Here is a 24,379-nt window from a genome sequence, read left to right as displayed (position 1 = left end):
AGACTTTTTATGGTGACTGACAAGAGGTACAAGCCAACCAAGTGGAAGCTGGAAGACTTCTTATGACCTGGCCTTGAAAGTTCCATAATGTCACTTAAGTTGCATTTTATTGGCCAGCTTTGATTCAAGGGTCAGTGAAATATTAGACTCTACATTTACATCTACATCTCATTTTTATTTCACTGTAGTGTGTTTCATGAACTCATGTTTAGTGACTGGGATAATGAGAAATTTCTTACTATGCTCTTCCTTAGAAACTAATTTTTTTTTAACAGATGAGAAAACATTTTATTATTATTTTATTATATAGCATAGTAGTGAATATACTTGATTGCATTTTCTCAAATGGCAAATGAGACACAGGAAAACATTTTTCTTTGATTACTGAAAACCTCAGTATCATCTGTCTTTTGGAGGATTCAATTTCTTATGACATCTATGATATTGTCCACGAGGATACCACTGGTGCTTGGTAGTAAAGAACATTTTGCTAAGTTGTTCTATCATAGGTCCTTGCTCCAAGTGTTCATCTTTTTCTTCTAATCTGGCTTTCAGTAGTTGATCTAGTGTTTCTTCATGATTATGCACAGGATCGGGCCAAAGGGTAGGTTTTGTGTGTTTATATGGAATGTCCACAGAAGGATGGTAGCAAACTATAGTACTGCCATCAGATGTCAAAGCAAGCTCTACTTTGCAATTATAGTCATCTGGAAGAGCAGAATACATGGATTTTTGACAAACACAATATAAAGGTCCATTTTGAAATGGAAATAAATGTTTCAAAATAGTTCTGTTTGATATCACCCATTTCGCTGCTGCTACTGCCATGGTGAATCAAGATCCTTATCGGGTGGTATGGAAAAAGATGACTTGAAGAGAAAAAGCTTTTAAAATTTACTTCTAGGCATACCTATTTTCATCCCTTGACAGGGGCTCACCATGGTCCCGACATCTTGCCTCAATCCTTAGAAACTAATTTTTAATGTCCAGCTGTTACTCCATGCTGTTAACTCTCAGGTCTCCATATATATTAATGATAGTTATTCAATATAGTTTATATTCTTTTTTTCTGCTATCTCCTGTTTTCCACTATTTTAATACAATTTAGCTCATTAGCTCGGTTGCCCTTTTCAATACCATTTTCTCCTGTTAGAATCCTTGTTCAGCCTGTTCAGCCAAATAAAAAAATGTTAGTTTTGACTTTTATCTCATCACTTGAATTTAATCAGTTCCCAACCGGATCCTAATGTTTTCTTTTTGATGTCTTTCTGATTTTTTTTTTTCTCCATTCCTGTCACAATCTTATTCCATGCCTGGATTCCCATGAATACTTTGTGTCTGGTTTTCTATCTCTAGTCTTTCTTTGCTTCAATTTGATATGCTACTACACAAATAATCTTTATTAGACATACTTTGATAATCTGATACTTCTGTTTAGTCCTGGCTGGGTAGCTCAGTTGGTTACAGTGTCGTTTCAATATGACAAGATTGTGGGTTTGAACCCTGGTCAGGGCACATACAAGAATCAACCAATGAGTGCATAAATAAGTGGAATAACAAATTGATGCTTTTTTTCCTTTCTCTTTCATTCTTCCCCTCTCTTTATAAAATCAATAAATTAAAATAAATTAAAATAAAAATGAAAACTTCTGGTTAGTATTCTAGACTCTCTCTCATCTGATTTCAGAATACGAATCCCTCCCTTTACTTAGGTGGGTCTTTTTGCAGTCTTCTACACATGCTGGCCTTAGGTGTGCCTTCCAGGACCTAGAATACCCTTACTTCCTTTCATCCTCCCACTTTCCAAGTTTTGTCAAATCCCAGGTTCTCTAATGGAGCTCAGTCTCCTGAATTCCTGACCTACAAAATCACATGGGGCCTATAATAATGCCCTTTATGGATGTGCCCATAGTACAGTTGACCCTTGAACACCATGCATTTGAACTTATACACAGATTTTTTTCCAATAAATACAGTAAATACTGTATTTTCTTTTTCTCTAGCTTATTTTATTGTGAGAATAGTGTAATGTATATAACATACAAAATATGTTAATTGACAATTTATGTTATCGGTGAGGCTTCCAGTTAACAGTAGGCAACAGACAATCGTTAATAGTATTTAAGTTTGGGGGGTAGTCAAAAGTTATACAGGGTCCAGTACAAATAGCACCCTTTTTTTATTACAACCTTTTATTACAAAATCATAAGCATGTAATTCTGCAGTGTAACAATAGCATACACAAGCATACCATATGATATTTTATGTGAAATGTTCAGATTAAAACTATAAATTATTACACCCATATTATTTCCCTATCAGCCACAGTCAAGCAGGAGTTACTTCTGTTGGGCCCTATGTATGTATTTTCGACTGCACAGGGGGTTTGTCTCCCGTGCTACCTCATTGTTCAAGGGTCAACTGTGTATGTTTAAGATGTGTTTATAGTTGATTGTTTGGTGTAGATGTAGCTCTAAGAAAGCTGAATCAGCCCCAGTGGAAAGAACCAGAAGTCAAAAATAGTATGAAATGTTACATCTCAAGTACTTTCAAGTCTCAATGAGAAGTTTATTTCTTTTATACTTGTGAAAATAGCTAAAAGGATTCCTTTAAATACATGTTGACATCTTTATTTTTGAAAAAGTAGCTTTAGTTTTTTAATTTGGTAATTTAATGATGAAAAGTCTCTAAATAAATTATACATGCTTTCTGCTCTTATTTTTAGTAACTCCTTATGACATTTGAGAAACAAGAATTTGCAGTTGGCAGTCTAGCCCACAAATAATAGAAGAGTTCATTTAGTTCACTTTATTCTTAAAGCAGTTTTTTCCTGACTCACTAGTTTGTTTCTAACTAATTTATTTATTCAAAAAAATACTTATTGGGCTTTTACTATGTGTCCAGCACTAATAAGCAAATATCTGCTCTCTTGGAATTTACATTGTAATTAGCAGGGTTTGGGCAAAGGAATTGGACTAAATAGGGAAACAAATAGTAATATATATTGTGTCAAGTGCTATGGAATTTGCAGTTTCAAATAGGTGGACAAGGAAGGTCTTAGAGAAAAGGCAAAAATTAAGAAGATAAGGGAACTAGCTGTGAGAATATCTGGCTGGGGAAAGAGTTTCCCAGGCAGTGGGAATAGCAAGTACAAAGACATGGTGGCAGATAAATGTCTGGTGTGGTCAAGGAACTCCAAGGAGGGTGATGTGGTTGCAGTGGAAAGAGTAAAAAGAATAGTTGTGTGTGAGTCAGAGAGGAAACACTGGCCAGATCATATAGAGTCTTATAGACCATTGTAACAACTTCAACTTTTACTTAGGATTAATTATGTGTTGGAGGTTTTTGAGAGAGGTATGACATGATGTGACAACTTTTAACAGGATTATCCTGGCTACTGTGCAGTTAATTAGAATGAAAAGGAGGCAAGGGTGAAAGCAGAAAGACTAGTTAAGAGACTGTTACAATAAAGTCTGCTCAGTAAATAAAGACTGTGCAAAAAAGGTGAGAGATATGTAAAAGTAGCCTGGACCAGAGTGGTAGCAGTGGAGTTGGTGGTTCTGGATCTATTTTGAAAATAGATAAAACAGGCTTTACTGACACTGTCAGTAAGGGGTATAAGAAGATTAAAGAAGTCAAGGATAACTCTGCAGTTTCAGGCCTGAACACCTGAAGGACAGAGTTGCTATTAATGGAGATGTAGAATACTATAGGAGGTACGTGATGGGAGATGATCAAGAAGTCAGCTTTGAAGAGGTTTAGTTTGAAATATTTATTGGACATCCAAAGTTGTTTTTCCCTGGCTGGGTAGCTCAGACGGTTAGAGTGTTGTCCCAATATGCCCAGCTCGTGGGTTCTATCTCTGGCCAGGGCACATACAAGAAGCAATCAATGGCCCTGACTGGTGTGGTTGGGTGTTGTCCTGCAAACCAAAGGATCGCTGGTTTGAGTCCCAGTCAGGGCCCATGCCTAGGTTGCTGGCTAGGTTCCTGGTTGGAGGTGTGCAAGAGGCAACCAACTGATGTTTCTCTCCCTCTCTTTCTCCCTCCCTTCCCCTCTCTCTAAAAATATTTTTTTTTAATCTTAAATAAAAACAGCCACTGAATTCAGAAATAAGTGGAAGAACAAATTGATGTTTCTCTCCTTCCCTCTTTCTCTCTAAAATCAATAAATAAAAAATTTTAAAAAGAAAAAGAAGTTATTTTTCTTCTTAATGCTATGTGCCAGGGCCTGCTAAGCTCCCACCCCTTCCCCCCATATTTTCAATTATCAGACAATCCCATGAAATAGGTGATATTTTTCTGTTTTACAGGTGAGCATTCTGAGGGCTCAGAAAAAAATCATCTAAAGTATCTTAGCTAAGTAGTGGATCTGGGATCTGAATCAAGTTCTCGCTGACTATAATTGTGTTTACTAGACTTTAATCTCTTTGGTCTTGGCTATTTTATTACTGCTGAGTCTTCATAACTGGCACATAAAGGCACACAATAAAAATTGGATGAATGGATAGATGAATAAATGAATACTGCCTCCCAATACTTAAGCTTCCAACAATTAAACTGTTACCCACAAAGACATCTCAGTCTTTCAAAGATGTGTAAAAAAAATACCTGTATCTATATATCTATCTATATCTGCACATATATCTATGTAGATATAAAAAATATGGAGCCACCTTAAAATGGAGCTGGAGCTGCAGTTCAGAGCTGCCATCACAGAGGAATTGCCTTGCCATCTTATGTCTCCAACCTTTGGAATGTTAAAGCAGGGCAAAATAACCTTTGGACTAGGCTTAAAGCAACCTTGTGTCCTGAAGAAATGTTTGCAAGATAACAAGAAAGCAGATATTATGGCTGCTGACTGATGGCTAATGGACTGAAAATTAGCATTGTTTAGAATAGCATCACTCTGCTAGCTTAGGTGCACCAATATAAATACTTTTTTTCTGTTGAGGTACCTGTTCCCCTTCCCTTTTTCATAAATACCCTTGCCTTTGTCTTTTAGTGGAAACACTATTTGGGCTTCTGCCTAACTATGTGCTTCCCAAACACCTCTTCTTTTTAAAAAAAATTTTTTTTATTTTTAGGTTATCCGTTGTTTTGGCTATCCATTTTATGAATCTTTTCACAGTGTTGGTAGTGGTAAACAGTGGAAGGACTTAGAAATTGCTTTAGGGGGTTTCTAGCTAATAATTTTCCTAATCCTCTCCATGATTTGTGAAGCTAGTGTGGCAGTTGGAATTCCTAGAACTCTTTTTGAGTTTAGGCTAATCCTGTTTCTAATAGAAGTTTTGACAATTCTGTTTTTCTTAATTTGAAAAGTGGTATCATTCACAGGGATTGGGTCTGTGTTGGCTCTTGGGAGCTGTTTCTACTTTAGATTCTTTAGCAAGTAGGACAGTAGTAAGAGGATGATCACTCACTATACCTCTCACATTTTTTTACTATTTTTAAGGGCATTCCAGCATTCCTATACCTGATAACATAATCACCACCTGTACTTTGTGTATTTACTTGCTCTTTATGTTGGTCTTTTCTTTTTATCATGGTCACCGTTGTTTGCTTAGATAGTAAATTCTTAGATCAGTGATTTCCAAAGTGAATCACAAGCACTTCTTTACTTAACATGCTCATTTTAGCACATTTCACCTTCTTGTTGTAATTGCTTGTGTCTGTTTTCTACTCAGCAAATTAATTAAGCAGACACTTTGTGCCAAGGGAGTAATTAATAACTTGGCAAAGTACTAGTATAGTGCTTAGCTTTTCCACCAGTGATAGTTCTCTTTCCCTTCATCCCTGACCTCTCCCATTTTTGACATCTTATCACCTTCTGTCCAATTTACCTCCTTGCTATATCTTGAATCTATTAATTTTTTGCTATTTCCTTCTGCCATCATTACCTCTTGCCACAAACTTCTAACTAGTCTCCCTTTCATCTTATTTGTTGCCTTAAATCCATATTGATCATATTGCCAGCCAGAGTGGCTCTTTTAACATACAAATCTATTTTTTAAACCACCTTAGCCATTTTAAGCGTACAGTTCAATGGTATTCAATGTGTTTACATTGTTGTGTAGCAGATCTCTAGATCTCTTTAATCTTGCACAATTGAAACTCTATACCTATTAAATAGCTCCCCATTTCCCCTTCCCTCCATCCCCTGGTGACTCTATTCTATTTTCTATTTCTGTGATTTTGATCACTCTAGGTACCTCAGAGAAGGGGAATCATGTACCATTTGTCTTTTGGTGACTGGCTTATTTCACTTACCATAATGTTCTAAAGTTTCATCCATGTTGTACCATGTGACAGGATATTTTTCCTGGATAATATTATACCTCATTTTACTTACCAGGTTATCAGTTGATGGACATTTGGGTTGAACCTCAGTGTGCATGTTATCTTTTCGCACCCCTGCTTTTAATTCTTTTAGATATATATGGCCAGAAGTGGGATTGCTGGATGATATGTTAGTTCTGTTTTTAATTTTTTGAGGAGCCACCATACTGTTTTCTGTAGTAGTTTGTACCATTTTACAATCCTACCAACAGGGCACAAGGATTCCAATTTCTCCACATCCTCATTAACACTTGTTTGTTTTTTGTTTGTTTTTTAATAGTAGTCATCCTAATGGGTGTGAGGTGATATCTCACTGTGGTTTTGATTTGCATTTCTCATTTATTACAGAGACTGTCCTTTTTCCACTGATACATCAAGGTTTATTTCTGGGTTTTCTATTCGATTCCATTGGTCTATCTGTCTTAATGCCAGCATCACAGTGCTTAATACAAATCTAATTTTTTTTCTCCCTGCATAAACCCTTTTATGACTCCTAATTGCCCTCAGGGTAAAGTCAAAACATCTGATCCTGCTACTGTTTATATCTGTGGTCTCACTGCTCACTTCTTTGACCTCTTCTGCTGCTGTCTCAACTGAGTGCTATGACTGCATTGAACCTCTTTAAGTACCACAGTAGGACATGACCCTTTCCACCTTTGGGCCTCCACATCAGCTCTTCCCTATGCCTAGAACACAACCTATCCATCTCCCATTGGCTCCCAAGTCCTACTTAACCTTCAGAACCCAGCTTATAGATACCACTTTCTCTGGGAAGCCTTTTATTGTTTCCCAAGATTAGTTAGGTAACTCTCCTGTATGTGCCCACAATACAATAGTATTTGTCATAATATTTATCATTAATTTTAATTTACTGTGTGTGTGTGTTGGGCAGATTATAAATTCTTTGACTGTTTTGTTTATATTGGCATCCATTGTTCCTAGCATAGTACCTGACAAATGATAGCTGCCTCATATTTGTTGATTGAATAAATCAGTGGCATTTTCTGGCTCAAAACCTTTATTCCTCATTGATTACAGTATAGCTTTATAATCTTAGTTGCCTACGAGAATTGTTTAGGAGCTTTTTAGAAGGTACAGATGCCAGGGCCTATACAAGACCTACTGAAGTAAAGTCTTGGGTGAGGTCCAGGCATCTGTAGTATTTAAAAATAAGTTAACAAAGCTCCATAGGTTATTTTGACGTACAGCTAGGTTTAAAACATGGAATCCAGGACAAACTCTTAGCCTGGTGTACTAGTCCTCTATTTTCTCTAGCATCATCCTGCCTTTTTTCTCCCAGTTCTCCTCTTCTTTGACAAGTGCTCTATAATTCAGGCAAACTGTTTTTTATGTGTTTACTAAACATGGTCTGCCTCCTTATATTATTTCTTCAGCCTGGAATATACTCTTTTCCTCTATAGAAATCTTCTCTCCCTTCACAACTTGGCTTCAAGTCCTCTTTTTTCTCCATAAAACCTTTTCTAATTTTTTTTTCTCTGCTACTGCTATGCTTCCCCCCTTCCTTACTTGGTTATAATGTTACCCTCAATTGATCTTGTTTTCCTATATAGTTTTTTGGTACCTCTCTTATCATACATTCTGCCATGTAAGAAAGTTAATTTTGCTTTAGTCTTCCTATATAAGCATAAGCTCCTAGAGTAGAAGGAACCCAGGCTTCAGGGTCAAATGGCTTGGGTGCAAATCCAGGTTCCACCATTACTAGTTGAATAACTGTAAGCAAATTATTTAAATTCTCTGGGCCTGATTTCCTCATTTATTAAAAAATGATGATGAGCCTTGGCTGGTGTGGCTCAGTCAATTGAGTGCCTTCCTGTGAACCCAAAAGTCACCAGTTCAATTCCTGGTCAGGGCACATGCCTGGGTTGCAGGCCAGGCCCCCAGATGGAGGTGTGTGAGAGGTGACCGATCGATGTATCTCTTGTGTATTGATGTTTCTCGCCCTCTCTTTTTCTCTCTCCCTTCCTCTCTCTCTAAAAATAAATAAAATCTAAAAAAAATTTTTTTTTTAAAGAAGGATGACAAGAACATCTCAAGATACTACAAGGTTCAAATGAGGTTACTCTGAACGTGCTTTGTAAAACTAATTAGTTTCTGGTTATTATATATGATGGCAGGGATAGTATCTTAATCATTTGTGTAATTCTAATTTTCCAGTAGTACCTTGTGTTTAGAAGACACTTTAAAGATATTGGCTGGATGATCAAATGGGGGAAAGGAAGCAAACATTTTCTGCTTTCTGAAAAGTGAAGTTGAGCTAAATTTTCTAACACATTTCAGCACCTGTATGAATGGCTAGAACTCTTGCCTCATAAATGGAATAATTTCTAAATGGCCTTTTGCACTGTTCAACTGTAAGACTTCTTATGTAGTCATCCTTTGACTCTAACTAACTTGCTCAACAACTTGTTTTCTATCCAACTAGCCAGTCAAACATGTATTTCTGGTATACCCAGAAGGAACAGACCTGAACACTGGACTTTTGGAAATAAAAATAAAACAATAGATGTGTTACTTACCTATAAGTCTTTAAGTCAACTAAGGTGTTTGGATGAAAAAAAATTTCATATTCTTAAACCAATGGTTTATTGTACTTGGCAGTATCAGGGACACTTTCTTTAAGAAAAAATTTTTTCTGATTATCAAATCAAACATACTCATTAAAGAAGTAGCTCGTATTTCTAGGATGTTAAGTACTATTTTCTTTTTTTATCCTTATGATAACACTCTGAAATATAGCCATTATTATTGCTGTTTTATGTAAGAACACACTGAGACTCAGGGAAATTAAATAATACTTGAAAAGCTATTCTCTCACTTTTAACCTACTTTAAGTTCTCAATTTTCAAATCTTAGTTTAAATTTTCACTTCATTGTAGTGGCTTTTCCCAATGACCTTCTCCCACCTCCCCAATCTAGATTGTGACTTTGCTTATTATTCCCTTAGATAGCTCCCGTTCCTTTTCATTGTAGCACATCTCATCACATATAATTCTTCATTTATTTGAATGTTTGTTTATATCTCTCCCATATATCAGTTCCATGAGGACTGGGACCATTTTCTTTTTGTTTACCACTAGCACCAAATAGGTAGCAGGTCATTGAAGAGGTGGGGGTTAGAAGGAGGAAGTAGTCAGTCTTTTTCATGCACCATTTTCCATCAAACTAGGGAAGCTAAAGACCAAGTTCTTAGATATTGGAAGGCTGGAGTGTTGACTAGAGGGCACCACAGTGAAGAGTAGTTATGTTGAGCACATTTCTTATTCTATTTGCTAACTTGTTTCTCCTGATAAAGCTAAAATATGAGCTGCTTTGCAGGGTGTTATAGAAGGAAAATGTATAATATGGGGCTTAGAATGGCTGCCTTTGAGGTCTCTTCTGTCATATTGTTATTCCATATCCTTGGGCATGAATATGCACTTTAATTTTTTTTATTTATTGATTTGAGAAAGAGAGAGGAAGAGATGCAGAGAGAGAGAGAGAGAGAGAGAGAGAGAGAGAGAGAAACACTGATTTGTTGTTCCACTTATTTGTGCATACGTTGGTTGGTTCCTCTATGTGCCCTAACTGGAGATCGAACCTGCAACCTTGGCATATCGGGACAATGGTCTCATCAACTGGGCTACCTAGCCAGGGCTGAACATTTACTTTTGAAAAAAAATTTATCTATCCATGGCAAGTGAGATAAATAAGGGTAACATAACATATGTTGATACAACTAATTTATCCTATACATAACGTCATAGAAATACTTTTCTGAGAATACCTAAAAGGTAAGGAAACATTCATGAAGATCAGATAGAAGATTTAAAATTGTTAAAAAGATTTTATTCACTTATTTTCAGAGAGAGGGGAAGAGAGACAGAAGAAGAGGGAGAGAAACATCCATGTGTGAGAGAAACGTTCATTGGTTGCCTATGGTACACACCCTGAGCAGGGACAAACCTGCAACCCAGGGATGTGCCCTGACCGGAAAGCGAACTGGCAATCTTTCACTTCATCCATGATACCCAACCAACTGAACCACAAGATTCAGGACAGAACATTAAAATTTTGAGAGATAGACAAAGGCTAGATCATGCAGGGCCTTAGTAGGCCATGGTAAGGATTTTGAATTTTATTTTAAATATGTCAGGAAGCAATTGATTTTAGACAGGAGAGTAATGTGATGCAATTTGCATTTTAAAAATAGCACTTTGGCTGACCTGTGGAAAACAGATTACAGGGGGACAGAAGTGGGAGCAAGGAGACTAGCAAGGAGAAATTTATATTCGAGATTATGTGAGAGGTTTGGGTTGAACTGGGGTGGGATCTGTGAAGACGTTTAAAGATCTGTTTTGGAAATAGAAGCACAAGGTCTTGGCAGTGACTTTGATAAGAAGGAGAGTGAGAATCAAATGATGCTGAGTTACTAGGTAAGTGGTGGTACCATTTACTGAGATGTGGAAAACTTGGAGATTGCAGCTGGAATACTTTGCTTCCTTCATCTGTGTGTGTATTGCCTGGGAAATGTGTTTTTGAACATAACACTGTAATTGGCATACAGATGCTCCTCGACTTAGGATGGAGTTATAGCTCTATAAACCCATCATAAATTAAAAATATTAAGTCAAAAATGCATTTAATACACCTAACCTAATGAACATCATAGTTTAGCCTAGCCTATCTAAAACTTACTCAGAACACAATATCCAAAAAATGCTGGCAACACATTACACTGCCGTTGTTTACCCTTGTGATGGCATGCCTGGCTGGGAGCTGTGGCTCTCTGCTGCTCCCAACATTTTTGGAGGGTATCAAACTGCATACTGCTAGCCCAGGAAAAGATCAAAATTCAAAATTCAAAGAATGATTTCTGTTGAATGCATATTACTTTTGCACCATCAAAAAATTGAAAAATTGATGTTCCTTGTAGCAATATTTCACTGATGCGCCCTTTAGAGCAAGGGACATAAAGGAAAGAATAAACAAATGGGACTTCATCAAAATAAGAAGCTTCTGCATGGCTAAAGAAAACATCAGTAAAATGAAAAGGGAACCAACCATATGGTAAAATATATTTGCCAATAATACCTTGGACAGGGGTTTGATCTCCAAAATATATAAAGAACTCACATGACTACACCCCAGGAAGACAAACAATCCAATTAAAAAATGGGCAAAGGACCTGAACAGACCCTTCTCCAAGGAGGACATATAAACAGGGCCCAGAGACATGAAAGGATGCTCAGCATCACTAGCCACCAGAGAAATGCAAATTAAAACCACAATGAGATACCACTTCCCACTGGTCAGAATGGCCACCATAAACAAATCAATGAACAACAAGTGCTGGTGAGGTTATGGAGAAAAGGGAACCCTAGTGCACTGTTGTGGGAATGCAGACTGGTGCAGCCACTGTGGAAAACAGTTTGGAATTTCCTCAAAAAGCTACAAATGGGACTGCCTTTAGACCCAGCAATTACACTGCTGGGATTATACCCTAAGAATCCCAAAACACCAAATCAAAAGAACCTATGCACCCTGATGTTCATAGCAGCACAATTGACAATAGCCAAGTGCTGGAAGCAACCTAAGTGCCCATTAGTAAATGAGTGGATCAAAAAACTATGGTACATATACACAATGGAATACTACGCAGCAGAAAGAAAGAGCTACTACCTTCGTGACAGCATGGATGGAACTGGAGAACATTATGCTAGGTGAAATAATCCAGGGGGTGAAAGACAAATACCATATGATCTACCTATAAGTGGAACCTAATCAACAAAACAAACAAGTAGGAAAACATAACCAGCAACATTGAAAGAAAAAAGAAACCAACAGTAACAAGAGGGAAGGGGGGTGGTATGGGGAAAAGAAGGGGAAGGGTCAAATCAAGGAATATGTATAAAGTACAAAGCAAAAGTGGGGAAGGATTGAGGGTGGGAGGTGGGGGTAGGTGGGGCAGGGGAAAGTGGTGGTGGGAAAATGGAGACAAATGTATCTGAACAATAAAAAAAATTTTTTGAATTGAAAAATTGTTAAGTTGAACCATTATAAGTTGGAGACCATCTGTAGTCTCTTCACTGTAGAAAACCAGACTCAGCCTTTGAGCCTTTCAAGAATAACACACCATTGCACCTTTAAGGCCCTTCCTTGGACAGGACCTTTAGCTCTGAAGACTGAGTTAGCTGATGAGAACTGATTCATGGGGAGTGGAAAGGGGATCCTTATATGTAGGTGAGGGGCATATAATGATTAGGGGCACTTAATTCATTTAACAAGTATTATTGAGGCCTGTTTTGTCAGGCATTGATCTAAGCATGGCATTGTTCCTGTTCTCAATGAATTCATGAAATGAAATTAATTGTGTGTCAGGACATCCTGAATTTACTTGGAAAGGGGTTCAGAATTCAGTGCTATAGTTATTCTCTGCTTCTAGTCATTTAGAAAAAACTTATACAATTTAGAATTCCCAAAACCCTCTGAGTGATATCATATGCAGATCTGCTGCTTTGCTTGAATTGAGAGTTGGGCATAAAGCAGCATTAGCTACCTCCCAGAGAGTCCAAGTGGCTGAGAGAGGAAAGATGTTTTGAACACGTTGGTAAAATAAATCTAGACTTACATCACTCAAGATTAACCATCGAATTTTTCTCATTTACTCTCATGGAAGAGGGTACATCATTCTGACACTTGAGATGGTCTGAAACTAAGGAAAAGAAAAGGTTCTCCCTTTTTCCTCGAAAATGTAGATACACCAGACCTCAAATTTGTTTTCTCTGCAATAGAAACAGATCTGGTTGGTTCCTCATTCTGTACCCCTTCCTTTGATAACTCCAAGAAATCTTTCTGCATTTCTGGGTATTTAGTTACCTATCTGACCCTAAGCCTTAGGAGGAGATTTCTGCAACTGACTTTTGGGCTGGGAAGCTGTCTTTTACATAGCAAACTGGAAATCTTTGAAATCTTTTCTCCCTTGCTATTCTTCTGACTACTGTTTGCCACTAGAAGATACCATTTGAGCTTGTAGTTTGCCTTCTTTAACTTTTGCTTGACTTTTTCCTCATCCAGAGACCAAGCAGTGTTCTGATACAGGCAGAAGAGGTGGAAGAAATGATTGGTTGATTTGAGGACAGAGTTTCCTTTAATATAAATCACATTAATTAGAAACTGAATCTCTTCTGATTTTCACTTTTATTTTGTACACTGTTGAGTCCCTGCTCCTCAGATCTGGTGGAGAAGCAGGATGCTTTATCTTCCTTAACAGATTGCTTTGAGCTCCATTCACTCTGAGCTCCACTACCAGGTGAATGTCAGAAATTCCTGTCTAGATCTGGACAGCTTGGGGTTGTAGTGAAACTGAAAAAGGTGGTGTTCGTGCTGCCTGTCCCCACCAGAACCAATAAGTAGAGACAGGGATTGAGTCTTCATGGACCCTTTATTCAGATGTCCAGTGATCTGAGAAGACAGTGGGTTACGTACCCTAAGAGACCATCTTACATTTTATTTTAAACCAACCCTTTTTATAAGGGGTTCAGAATTAGAGAAAAGGTTAATCAGATAAAAGCTGCAGCATTCTTTTATTTGTTGACTTTATTTGTGTCCTGGGCCAGTGGTCTTTATCTGTGTCCTGTGCTGTCCCCGTCTCTTCCTAGAGAACAATGGCTCAGATACCATCTTGATGGCAGCAGTCCTCCTGAAGCACAAAAGTGGAACTGCTTGTAGTCTCCAGAGTCAGTGTGGGTCATACCTTCAGTTCCTGAAACAATTGCTTTTTACATACATTAATTATTAAGCTTATTAACTATTACTTAAAACTAAAATTTTCCAACTCCTGAGTTCCCCCATCAGTAGTAGCAAGCTGGAGGGAAGAATGCTTTTAAAACATGGCCCCAGTAGCCATGTCGTGTTTACTGGTAGAGGTATTATGAATTTGGAAGTTATGGAAGAGGTATTATGGATAGCAAAGCACACTGGATGGAGAGATCAAGAGCCCTGGCCTGACCTTAAATCATGTCTGAGACCATTGATTGCTAGTAAAACTTCACAGGGTAAAGGGAACAGTCTTCTTATCTTAGTTTATTTCTTTGAGAGGACTTGTTCTACAGATTTGCCTTTTTAATGTTTACTGTATTTAAACAAATTTGATTTTGATTATGAGATGTTTGATGTAAGAGTTAAAAATCTATGGGGAAAGCTTAATCATGCTTTTCTGAGTCCATGAGTAAACAATTGTTTTAATGTATATAGTAGCTTACGTGCATAGAAAAACACTCGTACTATTTCAGGTACGTTACACAAATCTATGTTCTTTAAAGTGGTGATGTGTTCATAGTGTCCATGGGAAATGTGAGGGAAGTGGGGGAAAGTATCTTTATGGCCTCTTATACTTAGCTTTCAGCTGCTGACAAAAGAAATATCTTCTATAATTTCCTTAAGAAGATCTCAGTTCTATTTTTTAAGTCCCTGTAATTATGACAACTTTAAGGAGTCTGCTGTAATGGTGGTAAGAGGAATCTCAGAATGTCATAACACTGAATGGCCAAACACTATTTTTTTTGTTTTGTTTTGCTTTTTGTTTTTTACATTAACTATAATCCATACTTTATTTAGGGTTTCCTTAGCTTTCCCCTCCTGTCCTTATTCTGTTTCAAGATACCACCCAGGATACTACATTACATTTGTTGTCATGTGGCAGTTTCTCAAACTTCCCTGTTGTTTTTTAAATCGAGATATAATTCACATACCACAGAATTCACTCTCTTAAAATGTACAATTCAGTGATAGTCTGTCAACAAAGTTGTGTAAGCATTAGCACTATCTAACTCCAGGACATTTTCATCACCCCCAAAGAACCCCTGTATCTGTTGACTGTCACTCCCCAGTCCCTCGTCCCCTCAGCCTCTGAACCACTAATCTACATTTTCTTTGTGGATTTCCTTCTTCTGAACATTTCATATAATTGGAATCATAAAATACTCCCTTTTGTGCCTGGATTCTTTCATTTAGCATGATGTTTTCAAATTTCATTCACATTGCACATGAGTTAATACATCATTCCTTTTTATGGCTGCATAATATCCTGTGCATGGGTATACCACAACTTGTTTGCCTATTCATCAGTTGTTGAACATTTGAGTTGTTCCGCCTTTGAGCTATTGTAACCAAACACTGTTTTGTATTACACTTTATAGCCAATTCTACCATAGTATCTGCCATATAGGAAGCATTGTTAATATTTGCTTTGCATGATATTTATCAGAAAATTTCTCTAAAAGCATATTTTGCTTTTTGAACTTAGATTACATTAATGACTGAATTGGGAGAGTTTCCAATAAAAGAGGGAAGTTAATACCTGCCTCTGTTTATTTAAATGTGCTTAATTTTTCATTTGTTCATTCAACAATTTATTGTTCCAGGCATGTGTAAGACGCAACCAGTTGATGTTTTGCCTCTCTCTTCCTCCCATCCTCTCTCTTTAAAATCAATAATCATGTCTTTAGGTGAGGATTAAAAAAAAATATTAGCAAAGCTATGAAGAGAAGAAGAATATTCTGGGCAGTAGATAAACATATATGAAAGCAGAGAGAGTGAAATACTTAAATATCCTGAAACACATTTAGGGTTCTCTCCTCTTTGAATCAGTTTATTACCACTGACTATTTCAGTCAGACAGGCCCTCGAGGACCTTCTGGGGTGGAGGCTGAACCATCACAAACTTGGGATGTATGCTCGTAGTGGCTGTGGAACCTCAAGCTGAGAATTAGGAGGTGCCTTTGGAGCATAAGCCTCCCACAGGGTGCTCTTGGGATGCCTGTCCTGGAATTACCCAGGGCAGTAACAAAGCTTTCCTTTCTTCTTTAAACCAAGCCAGCAGGATGGGGTGTCTGTTAGCCTTTGTGTTTGGAGCGGACCAACAAACTGACAGTGGCCAGCACAATGGCATCGTTGGGCTTCAGTGAAAAGTAGGTCGGGGCCTGGGCCCTCCTTTATAGAGGGCCCCTCCAAAGAACAGAGGTTCAACAAGCCACTGATTTGGATGTTTGGAATTGATGCTGGCTTCTGACTTACTGATGGCACATAAAATTGCAGATCTCTTCCCATTGCTTCTCTGTACACCTCAATTTGGAAGCTCTGAGTTGCATTTGACTCTTTTTTTCCCCCTCAGTTTTCATATCTACCACTCAGTTGCTAAATTCTTTAGATTCTACCTCTGCATATTCTAACTCTAGCCTACTTTTTCATGCCTAAAATAGCACTCTAAATCAGGCATTTGGTCAGCTCTCATGTGGACTGTTGCAATACCCTCCCTTCTTCACTACTTATATTTATGCAGAAAAAAAAATCTACTAATCTCTGCACTTTATAGTTGTGTTCCTTTTGTATAGAATGTCTTTCTTACTCCTAACTGCATGTGAGCATCCATGAGATGAAATGAATCCTCAACAGTGAGTGATTAGCCAGGCCTAGGTGGGGGAAGGATAATCCAGATAGAGGGATCAGCAATGTGTACAAATGTGCAGGTGAGCAGGGAATGAAACCTTTTATAAGCAGGAGTGAAAGATTTTTATTTGTCATGCTGATGTGGGTTTCATTCTAAGAGTAACTGGGCACCAATGAATAATTGTAACAGGAGGGTAGCTTCAGGCTGGCATTTCAGAAGGATGATCTTATTTCTACTATGTAAAATGGATTGGAATGAGGGCCAAGCGTGTTCAAGATGTGTGAAGGAGACCAGAAGGCTAGTTAGAAAGCTAATAGAGTAACCCAGGGGAGGAGTGGTGATGCTAAGATATGGATAATGGGGAGAATAAATTGTGTACTGTGAGGTAAGCACTGTGCTGAACATATGTTGTATACCTTATCTCTTTTAATTATTACCTGCCTTTGATAAAACATCACATCCTGTTGATTCTGCCTCTGAGATGTCTCCAGATATTAACCTCCTTTTCATTCTTGCTGCCATTGTTTTATTCAGGCCTTTGTTACTTCCTACCTGGATGATTCCAGAAGCCTCCTAAATATTCTCCAAGCCTCAATTCCTGATCTTTCCATACAGTCTTTATATTACTGTTAGAATGATATTTCTATGTAGCATATCTGATCATATTGTTGTCCTGTGTGAAAAACACTTGTTAGTTGATTATATAATATGTCCTCTCTACTAGACTGTGAACTAAGGGCAGAGACTGGCTCCACTTATCTGTATTTTCACGTAGTAGGTTTTTATTGGTTGGAGGATGGATCCTCCTCAGGACAACCCTGCTAATTAGATGACAACAAGTGATCTCTGTTAGTCGGATCGCAGCACATTTATCTGCCTTGGGTAAGCATTCCAGCTCCAGTCCAGTCAGGTAGATTTTTCAGAAAGGGTTCTTACAGTTGTAATTTTCTTCAGAGCCTGTCTGAATATGGGTTTGAATAACTGTTCAGAAATAAGCTTTTTTGGACTGCAGATATCAGTATGTTGGTAATTCTAAGTTTTAAAAAAAGGTAGCCATTTTGTCTTATTCTTCTTTCTGGTTATGATCAGGTGAGGCTACTGTAGTTGATTAGAGTCAGCAAGAATCGGGAACGGGAGCTCTGGGTGTAGACCAGGTGACGCTACTGTAGCTGACTAGAATCAGCAAGAATCAGGAACAGGAGCTCTGGGTATAATGAGTGGTAGGTATTGCCTAGTCTTGCACCAGAATATGCCTTGTGTGGACATGTTTATGTGTCTATCTGTGCCTGAGCTGGTACCATCAGAGCCTCTAAGGGATATGTGGAAACAACCATACTGTCAGCCTAGACACCTGCTATCTTTTAGGATCCAACTCAGATATTACTTCCTCTCTGAAACTTTCCAAGCTCCTCAGGCAGAGTCCGTTTCTACTTTCATACCCCTAGTATTTATCTCTGGTAAAAAGACCTGTTGGTATTGTATACTTAACCTATGTGTCCTTCACTGGACCTCTTTAAAGTATTACCTGAGTATTATCCATCTTTACATACCCATGTTTACCATGTGCTAGGCACTCGTCTGCTCATTGGGGGCTATAATGCTGATGTAAACAGGCTGGTTCTTACTCTCATATGGGTGTGGCAGGAAGGGAAGGAGTGCTCAATAAACATGTATGGAAATAACCTGAAATGGTATTTCTGAGTGGAGAGCTGAGTATCCATTTGTCTATCCCTTTGGCGATTTTTTTAAGGTGTTGGCATATGATTTCTTACATATATAATATTATTTAGTTATCAATATACATTTATCTATTGAGTGCCTTCTAGGAAAAGTCTTTAATGAAATGAGGTATAAAACACAAAGGAAATGGTAGAAACTGTTATAACATTCGATTAGATCATGAAGAGGACAGGCACGTTTTGGTGTAGGTAGAGTTGGAGAACCATCCCTGAGGGGTACTGAAGTACTAGTAACATTTGATTGGCTGATGTTATAGTTTTCTGAACTTGAAAGTTTAAAAGAACAACTGTAAGAAGTGGAAAATGTAAAAACTTCTCTCTCTAGTAAGTTATGTTAATATATTGCCAATCCTTAGGTTGCTTTGTAGGGCTGCCCAAGGGAGTGGTCTGGAAGAAAAGGAAAGCAAAACAGCTGTTATCCTCATCCCAGAAGGCTGAGTGTGCTAATGCAGCTGCTCTTGTCTCTGCTTCCTGCAGAGGGATTTATTCAGAGGACACACCAGCTGAGTCTGCACTGGGAGTTGCTTATGGGGAAGTGAACGTTCCAACTAATGGGCACACAGAGTACGTAGCAACTTAGAAACCTTCCTTGTTGGCAGATCTCAAACTTCCTTTCCTAATAGATGCAAAAGATCTTGAGACATTGAGACGTTGTGGTTTCTGAAGGCCCAGAGACTTAGCCCCACCAAAGTATTCACCAAAGGCTGGCAAGAGAGATTGGTTGGAACAATAAACTTCATTTGGTTTCCCCCTCTGGTCCTGGTTAGTACTTTTTCCATCTTGTCTGGAAAATTCAGAGCCTGTTAACCAGTGTGATTCCTCTCCATGTATGTCTCACCTTTCTACTCTGCTCTTCACCCTTTGGCTTGGTCTGTGGGTTTCTCAGGTCTTCAGAGATATGGCTGAAGAGAGTAAACGTGCTTTCTAACGAGAATCAAAAGTTCTGGCATAGTCTGGCCTACCAATAGTGCACAAACAGCCTTTGCGTCAGTCTTTCCTGCCCGGCTGCTCTCAATTGGGAAACCTGAGTGGCTCTTGCGGTCAGGCCTTCCATGTTACACTGTCAACCATGTCAAAGAAGTGAACCACCTCGGATCTTTTTGACTCTCAGAGCTAAAGAAATGTGTCTGCATGATTAGGTGTCAGCTTTATTGTTCCCATGTAGCTTGGAGTTTGCAGGTTCAGTGTCTTTTTAGCAAAGAGCACTTCAATGTGAACTGTAGACAGATTCAACTGGAGTGAAGAAATGAAGGCACTGTGCTAATGCCATCATTATGCCTCATTTTGAGATTTCCAAAGATGGATTATCAAGCAGAATGAAACAGATTGACAAGTTTCTCTTTTGAGAAATTAGGTGTATTTTTAGCAATTCTCTCTGCGTTGCCAAACCTGATCCGCCTCATCCAAGGAGCTGAAGTGCTGCTTCGTGCTGCCCCCACCTGGTTCTTTTTGGTGCTTATGTTATCACATCAGAAAATCTTTGATTATACAGCACTTAAATTTTTTTCTAAGCACTTTCATATATTTTTATTAGATTCTCATAATAATATTTTTGAGTTATATCAATCAGAGATTACCATACCTACTTTATAGGTAGAAAAACTGAAGGATAGTTTTATTAGTTGATTTGTCCAAAGTTAAATGCCTATTAAGAGGAAAAATAGGACTAAAATTCAGATCTCTTACCTCTTAACCCATTAGGTTCCCTAGTCTTTTGTAAATTCAACAATACCCCCCATAATAGGTCTTAAGAGCTTAATTTTAGGCTTAGAGGAATTTGTCCCTTTTTATTCCTTGGAAGGAGGAGGAACATAATACTACATCATGTAAAGTTTGAATAAATTCATTAACTTAATTGGCAGAAAACTCAGAGCTCCTGTTCTGCATGAGGCTGACTTGGATACTGTGGCCTCTAACTCTCCAGTGTAACTTAGTGGTAAAGAGCATGGAGTCTGGAGCTCGATCACCTGGGTTTAAGCCCTGGCTCTGCTCCTTAATAATTGGGTCACTTTGAGCAAGCTTCTTAACCTCTAAATAGATGCCTTTTGTAAAATGAGGATAATAGTACACTTTATCTCATAGGGTTATGTGCAGATTAAATGAGATAATTAATGTAGAATTTTTAGAATAGTGTCTGGCACAAAGTAAGCACTTTATAAATAAATATTACCTGCTGTTGTTATTATCATCTCTATATAATATGCTTATTTGCTCTTAAAAATAAAAAGAAAAGCAGCTCTTCATGGCTATGTAGGAATGATGAACAGCCAAATTTCTAAAAGTACATCTTCATATAGTTTCTCTATAGCTTTATCTCCTATTCATTCCTCCGTTCACTTTGGCCTTACTCTGGTCTTAACCATTTTACTGAAACTGCTCTGGCCATGGTTGCCAATAACTTCCTAGTTACCAATTTAGTAGACATTTTTAATGCTTATCTTGATCTATAGCATTTGATACTTTTGGTCTTTTCCTCTTGGAAATACTCGTTTTCTTTGACTCCTATGATGACATTCTTGTTTGGTTCTCCTTTTTTATGCCTGCTTCTTTATATGTTAGTTTGCCACCCTACATATTAATCCCTGGGCAATTTCATACATTCTTTGACCTCAGTGACTACTTTCAGCTCAATGTTATTGCCTCGTAAATGTTAGTCTCTAGCTCAAACTTTGTTCCTGAACTTTAAACAGCTCTCTATAGGATATCTCCACCTTGGTTGTCCCACAAGCCTTTAAACTCAACACGTCCTGGCTGCACTCACTGTTTTTTAGCATCGCCTCTTCTTCTGAAAACCTGCTTCTCTCTCTCTATTCTGGATATTTCATAATGGCGTCCAGGGACTGATAGCTTGGAAGCAACTTGTAGCTTTTCATTTCCCTCATCCCCCCATACAGGCAATCATCAAGTTTTTTTTTTTAACTCTGCCATCTAAGTGCATTTTGAATCTTACTCTGTTCTGTTGCCTCTACTATTGCCTTAACTCAGGCACCCTACTTTCACCAGGATTATTGTAATAACCTTCTAACTTATTTTCCCTTCTCCATATTCTCCACTCTACTCCATCTGTCAATACCATTGCTAAAATAACCTTTTCTTTAAAAAGCAAATATGAACATGTTATTCTTCTGCTTAAAAGGCTTTCTTTTGTTCCCTATAGACAACGTAAAGCCCATAGATCTTAGCAAAGCATATCAGCCTCATCTGTATCTCCTGGCCATATTTTCTATATGTACCATGCACTTAACCTATATCTTTGCATATGCTGCTCCTTTTGTTTGGACTGTCTTCTCCTCCTGCCCCAGGGTTATCTTTTTGATTCTTTTCTTTTTTTTTATTCCTCATTTTCTTTGTGCAGTTTTCTTTGACATGTTCCGATTGAGTTAATTTTATTCTCTGCTCTGCATAGTATTGTTGTACATGTACAAAGTTATATTTTAGCATTTACCAAATGACATTGTTTGTCCATATATCTTAATAGATTGTAATCCCCTTAAAGAAAGGTATCTTTATATATAGCACTTACCATAGTGTTCAGATGCAGAATAAGGCCTAAGTCACTTACAAACAAACAAACAAACAAACAAAAGCCTACAGTCTCTATCTTCTGTTTACTCTCTAGTGGTTTTACCACCAGCCTAATATTCCTGACAAGTGGTAGCTGGGCTTTCTTTCTGTTTTGCAGTATATCAACTCTGGAAACCTGGAACAGTTGCTAGACAGTAACCTGCATTTGCCCTGGACTGTGAGGGTGAAACTGGCCTATGACATAGCAGTGGGCCTCAGCTACCTTCACTTCAAAGGCATTTTCCATCGGGACCTCACATCTAAGGTATGAAGGCTTTTCTTACACAACTCCTTGCTGCCCTCCATTACCAAGAAAGCCGTGTTCAGAAACCAGTCATTAATAAGCTTTGGAGTGATGGAGCTCTCTTCCACATTTAACGTTTAATCACAGAGGATACAACTTAATACTCTGTTTGGTTAGTCCTTAGAAAGCCAATCTTGGCTCACAGCAGGTACCTTTCAGTATTGGGCCAGGCAACACATACATCTTGAAGACCTTCATGCTTTACTTTAATCTCCTGAATATGTGTGTTGCAGGAGCAGATGGCATGAGGAGAATTAAGGGATTCTTGACAGCAGTCAAGACAGCGTAGGAGACTGTCTCTAACTGTTCTCTCTCGTGGCCTCTAGGAAGTAGCTCTTAACTGAGAGCAGGAGTTCAATGATTTTTAGTCACTTGAGTGCTGGTTTTGAGGGCCTTAATGTACTGACCCATTTTCTACCTGTGTGATTGAGTTTCTGCCATTCTGCCAGTTCCTCTTTGGTGTCAGCTAGTCTCTGTAGTATTCTCTTGCTGTCCAAATTGTTGTGTGACCCAGGTTAGAAAAGAGTTGCTTTTAGAGGAAGTTGGCCATGCTACCCGCAGGCACCTCAGGGCCAATTTGCCCAGGATACCACTGGGACAAGGCTTATATAAACAATAATGTTTGATCATTGATGTGAGAAGCATAAATCATCTAATATTACTTCTGTCCAAGACACAATTTAAAGTCTTCTAGGGAGGTATATGGGAGCTTTGTACCTGCCCAAGAATAGCTGTCATTTCATTCCCCATCCTTGACATACACACATGCACAGACATAAACATACATCCACATACTCCTCCACCTCTCCTGTCATGGACAAGGGGTAAGGGATATTGTTATAAGAAAAAGTTTACAAAGGGAACAAAGGCAGGCTGTCCTCTCAGAACCAATAAGGCCTAGAGAAGTAAGTTTCTGGCCTCACATTGGAATGCTTCTGGTGTCCCAAATAGCAGTACTGTCCCTGGGAGACTCTGGCTATTGTTTTATAAACTACAGTACTACACAGAAAATAGCTTTGGGGGAGGTGACTGAAAGATTGTTTGTAGTCAGCTGCACTGTTAACAAAGGAACACTAAGGCTGGCAGGTAAAATCTGGTGACTAGCCGTGGCCTAGTTGTGAGGAAGCCTTTATCTTCATCAGTACCTGCAAGGGCTGAACAGTTGGACAGCTGGGACCTGGAAGATGGTATCCTTTCCCTTCATCAGCCTTTTTTATTTCCTAGATTGTTTTAGAAAGTCAAGACTAGGAAAACTGCACTTGTTTCAGGCAAATAGATAGGCTCATGTCAGTTTAGACATTGCCTTAGGTTGATAGCCTTGTCGCACCTCAGGCATGCAGTCAAAATCAAGTCTTTGTCTCCTATTCAGAGAGCATCATTTCCTCCAAGGCAGAGTAAGATCATGACAAGTTATCTATCAGTCATACAGACATTTCCCCCACACCTACATGAGTGTCTCCTGTGCCTGGCACCGTGGATGAAGGAATATTAGAAAAGGACAGTTTCTAAAGAAAAAAGAAAAGGACAATTTCTGACCTAGAGGTATTGCAGTCTTGAGAAATAATTAAAAAACCAGTCCACAACATCTTACAATTGAGTGTTTAGCATAGAATATAGGTTTTCAGAGAAAAGAAATATCACTAGGCTCTCGGGAGGAATACTCCCCCATGGGCTCTAAGAGCCCATCATATTCTCTTTTCCGCTCCCAAAGAACTTTGTCCCATTGTGATAGTGTACAAATGTGATTCTGTCTGGGCTTGTCATGTTGTAAAAATGACTATAATTGCCCTGGCGTAGCTCAGTTGGTTGAGCGTCATCTCGTAACTGAAAGGTTGTGGGTTCAATTCCCAGTCCAGGCACATGCAATGCCCCCAGTCTACATCTACAGGAGGCAACCAGTCTGTGTTTCTCTCTCACATCAGTGTTTCTCTCTCTCTCTCTTCCTCTCTCTGGATAAAAAGAAAAAATGAAAAAATGTCCTTGGGCA

The 24,379-nt window shown here is 38.4% G+C and overlaps 2 protein-coding genes across 3 annotated transcripts in view; one reads left to right on the top strand and one right to left on the bottom strand.

The window, feature by feature from the left end:
- TESK2 (testis associated actin remodelling kinase 2) overlaps positions 1 to 24,379 on the top strand; it is a 124,388-nt gene that overhangs the window by 89,308 nt on the left and 10,701 nt on the right. For both annotated transcript variants that reach the window (XM_054572130.1, XM_054572131.1), the window contains one exon: positions 22,207 to 22,353. In XM_054572130.1, coding sequence (XP_054428105.1) covers positions 22,207 to 22,353 — 147 coding nt within the window. The remainder of the gene's footprint in view (positions 1 to 22,206; positions 22,354 to 24,379) is intronic.
- Positions 400 to 828, bottom strand: LOC129069394 (39S ribosomal protein L42, mitochondrial-like). Its single transcript, XM_054572132.1, has one exon. The coding sequence runs from the start codon at positions 826 to 828 to the stop codon at positions 400 to 402; it is 429 nt and encodes a 142-aa protein (XP_054428107.1).

This window comes from Pteronotus mesoamericanus, unplaced genomic scaffold (assembly GCF_021234165.1).
Source record: "Pteronotus mesoamericanus isolate MK-2021 breed Mesoamerican mustached bat unplaced genomic scaffold, CSHL_Meso_final contig_221, whole genome shotgun sequence".
Taxonomy (NCBI): domain Eukaryota; kingdom Metazoa; phylum Chordata; class Mammalia; order Chiroptera; family Mormoopidae; genus Pteronotus; species Pteronotus mesoamericanus.
This window is presented reverse-complemented; position numbering and strand designations above follow the sequence as displayed.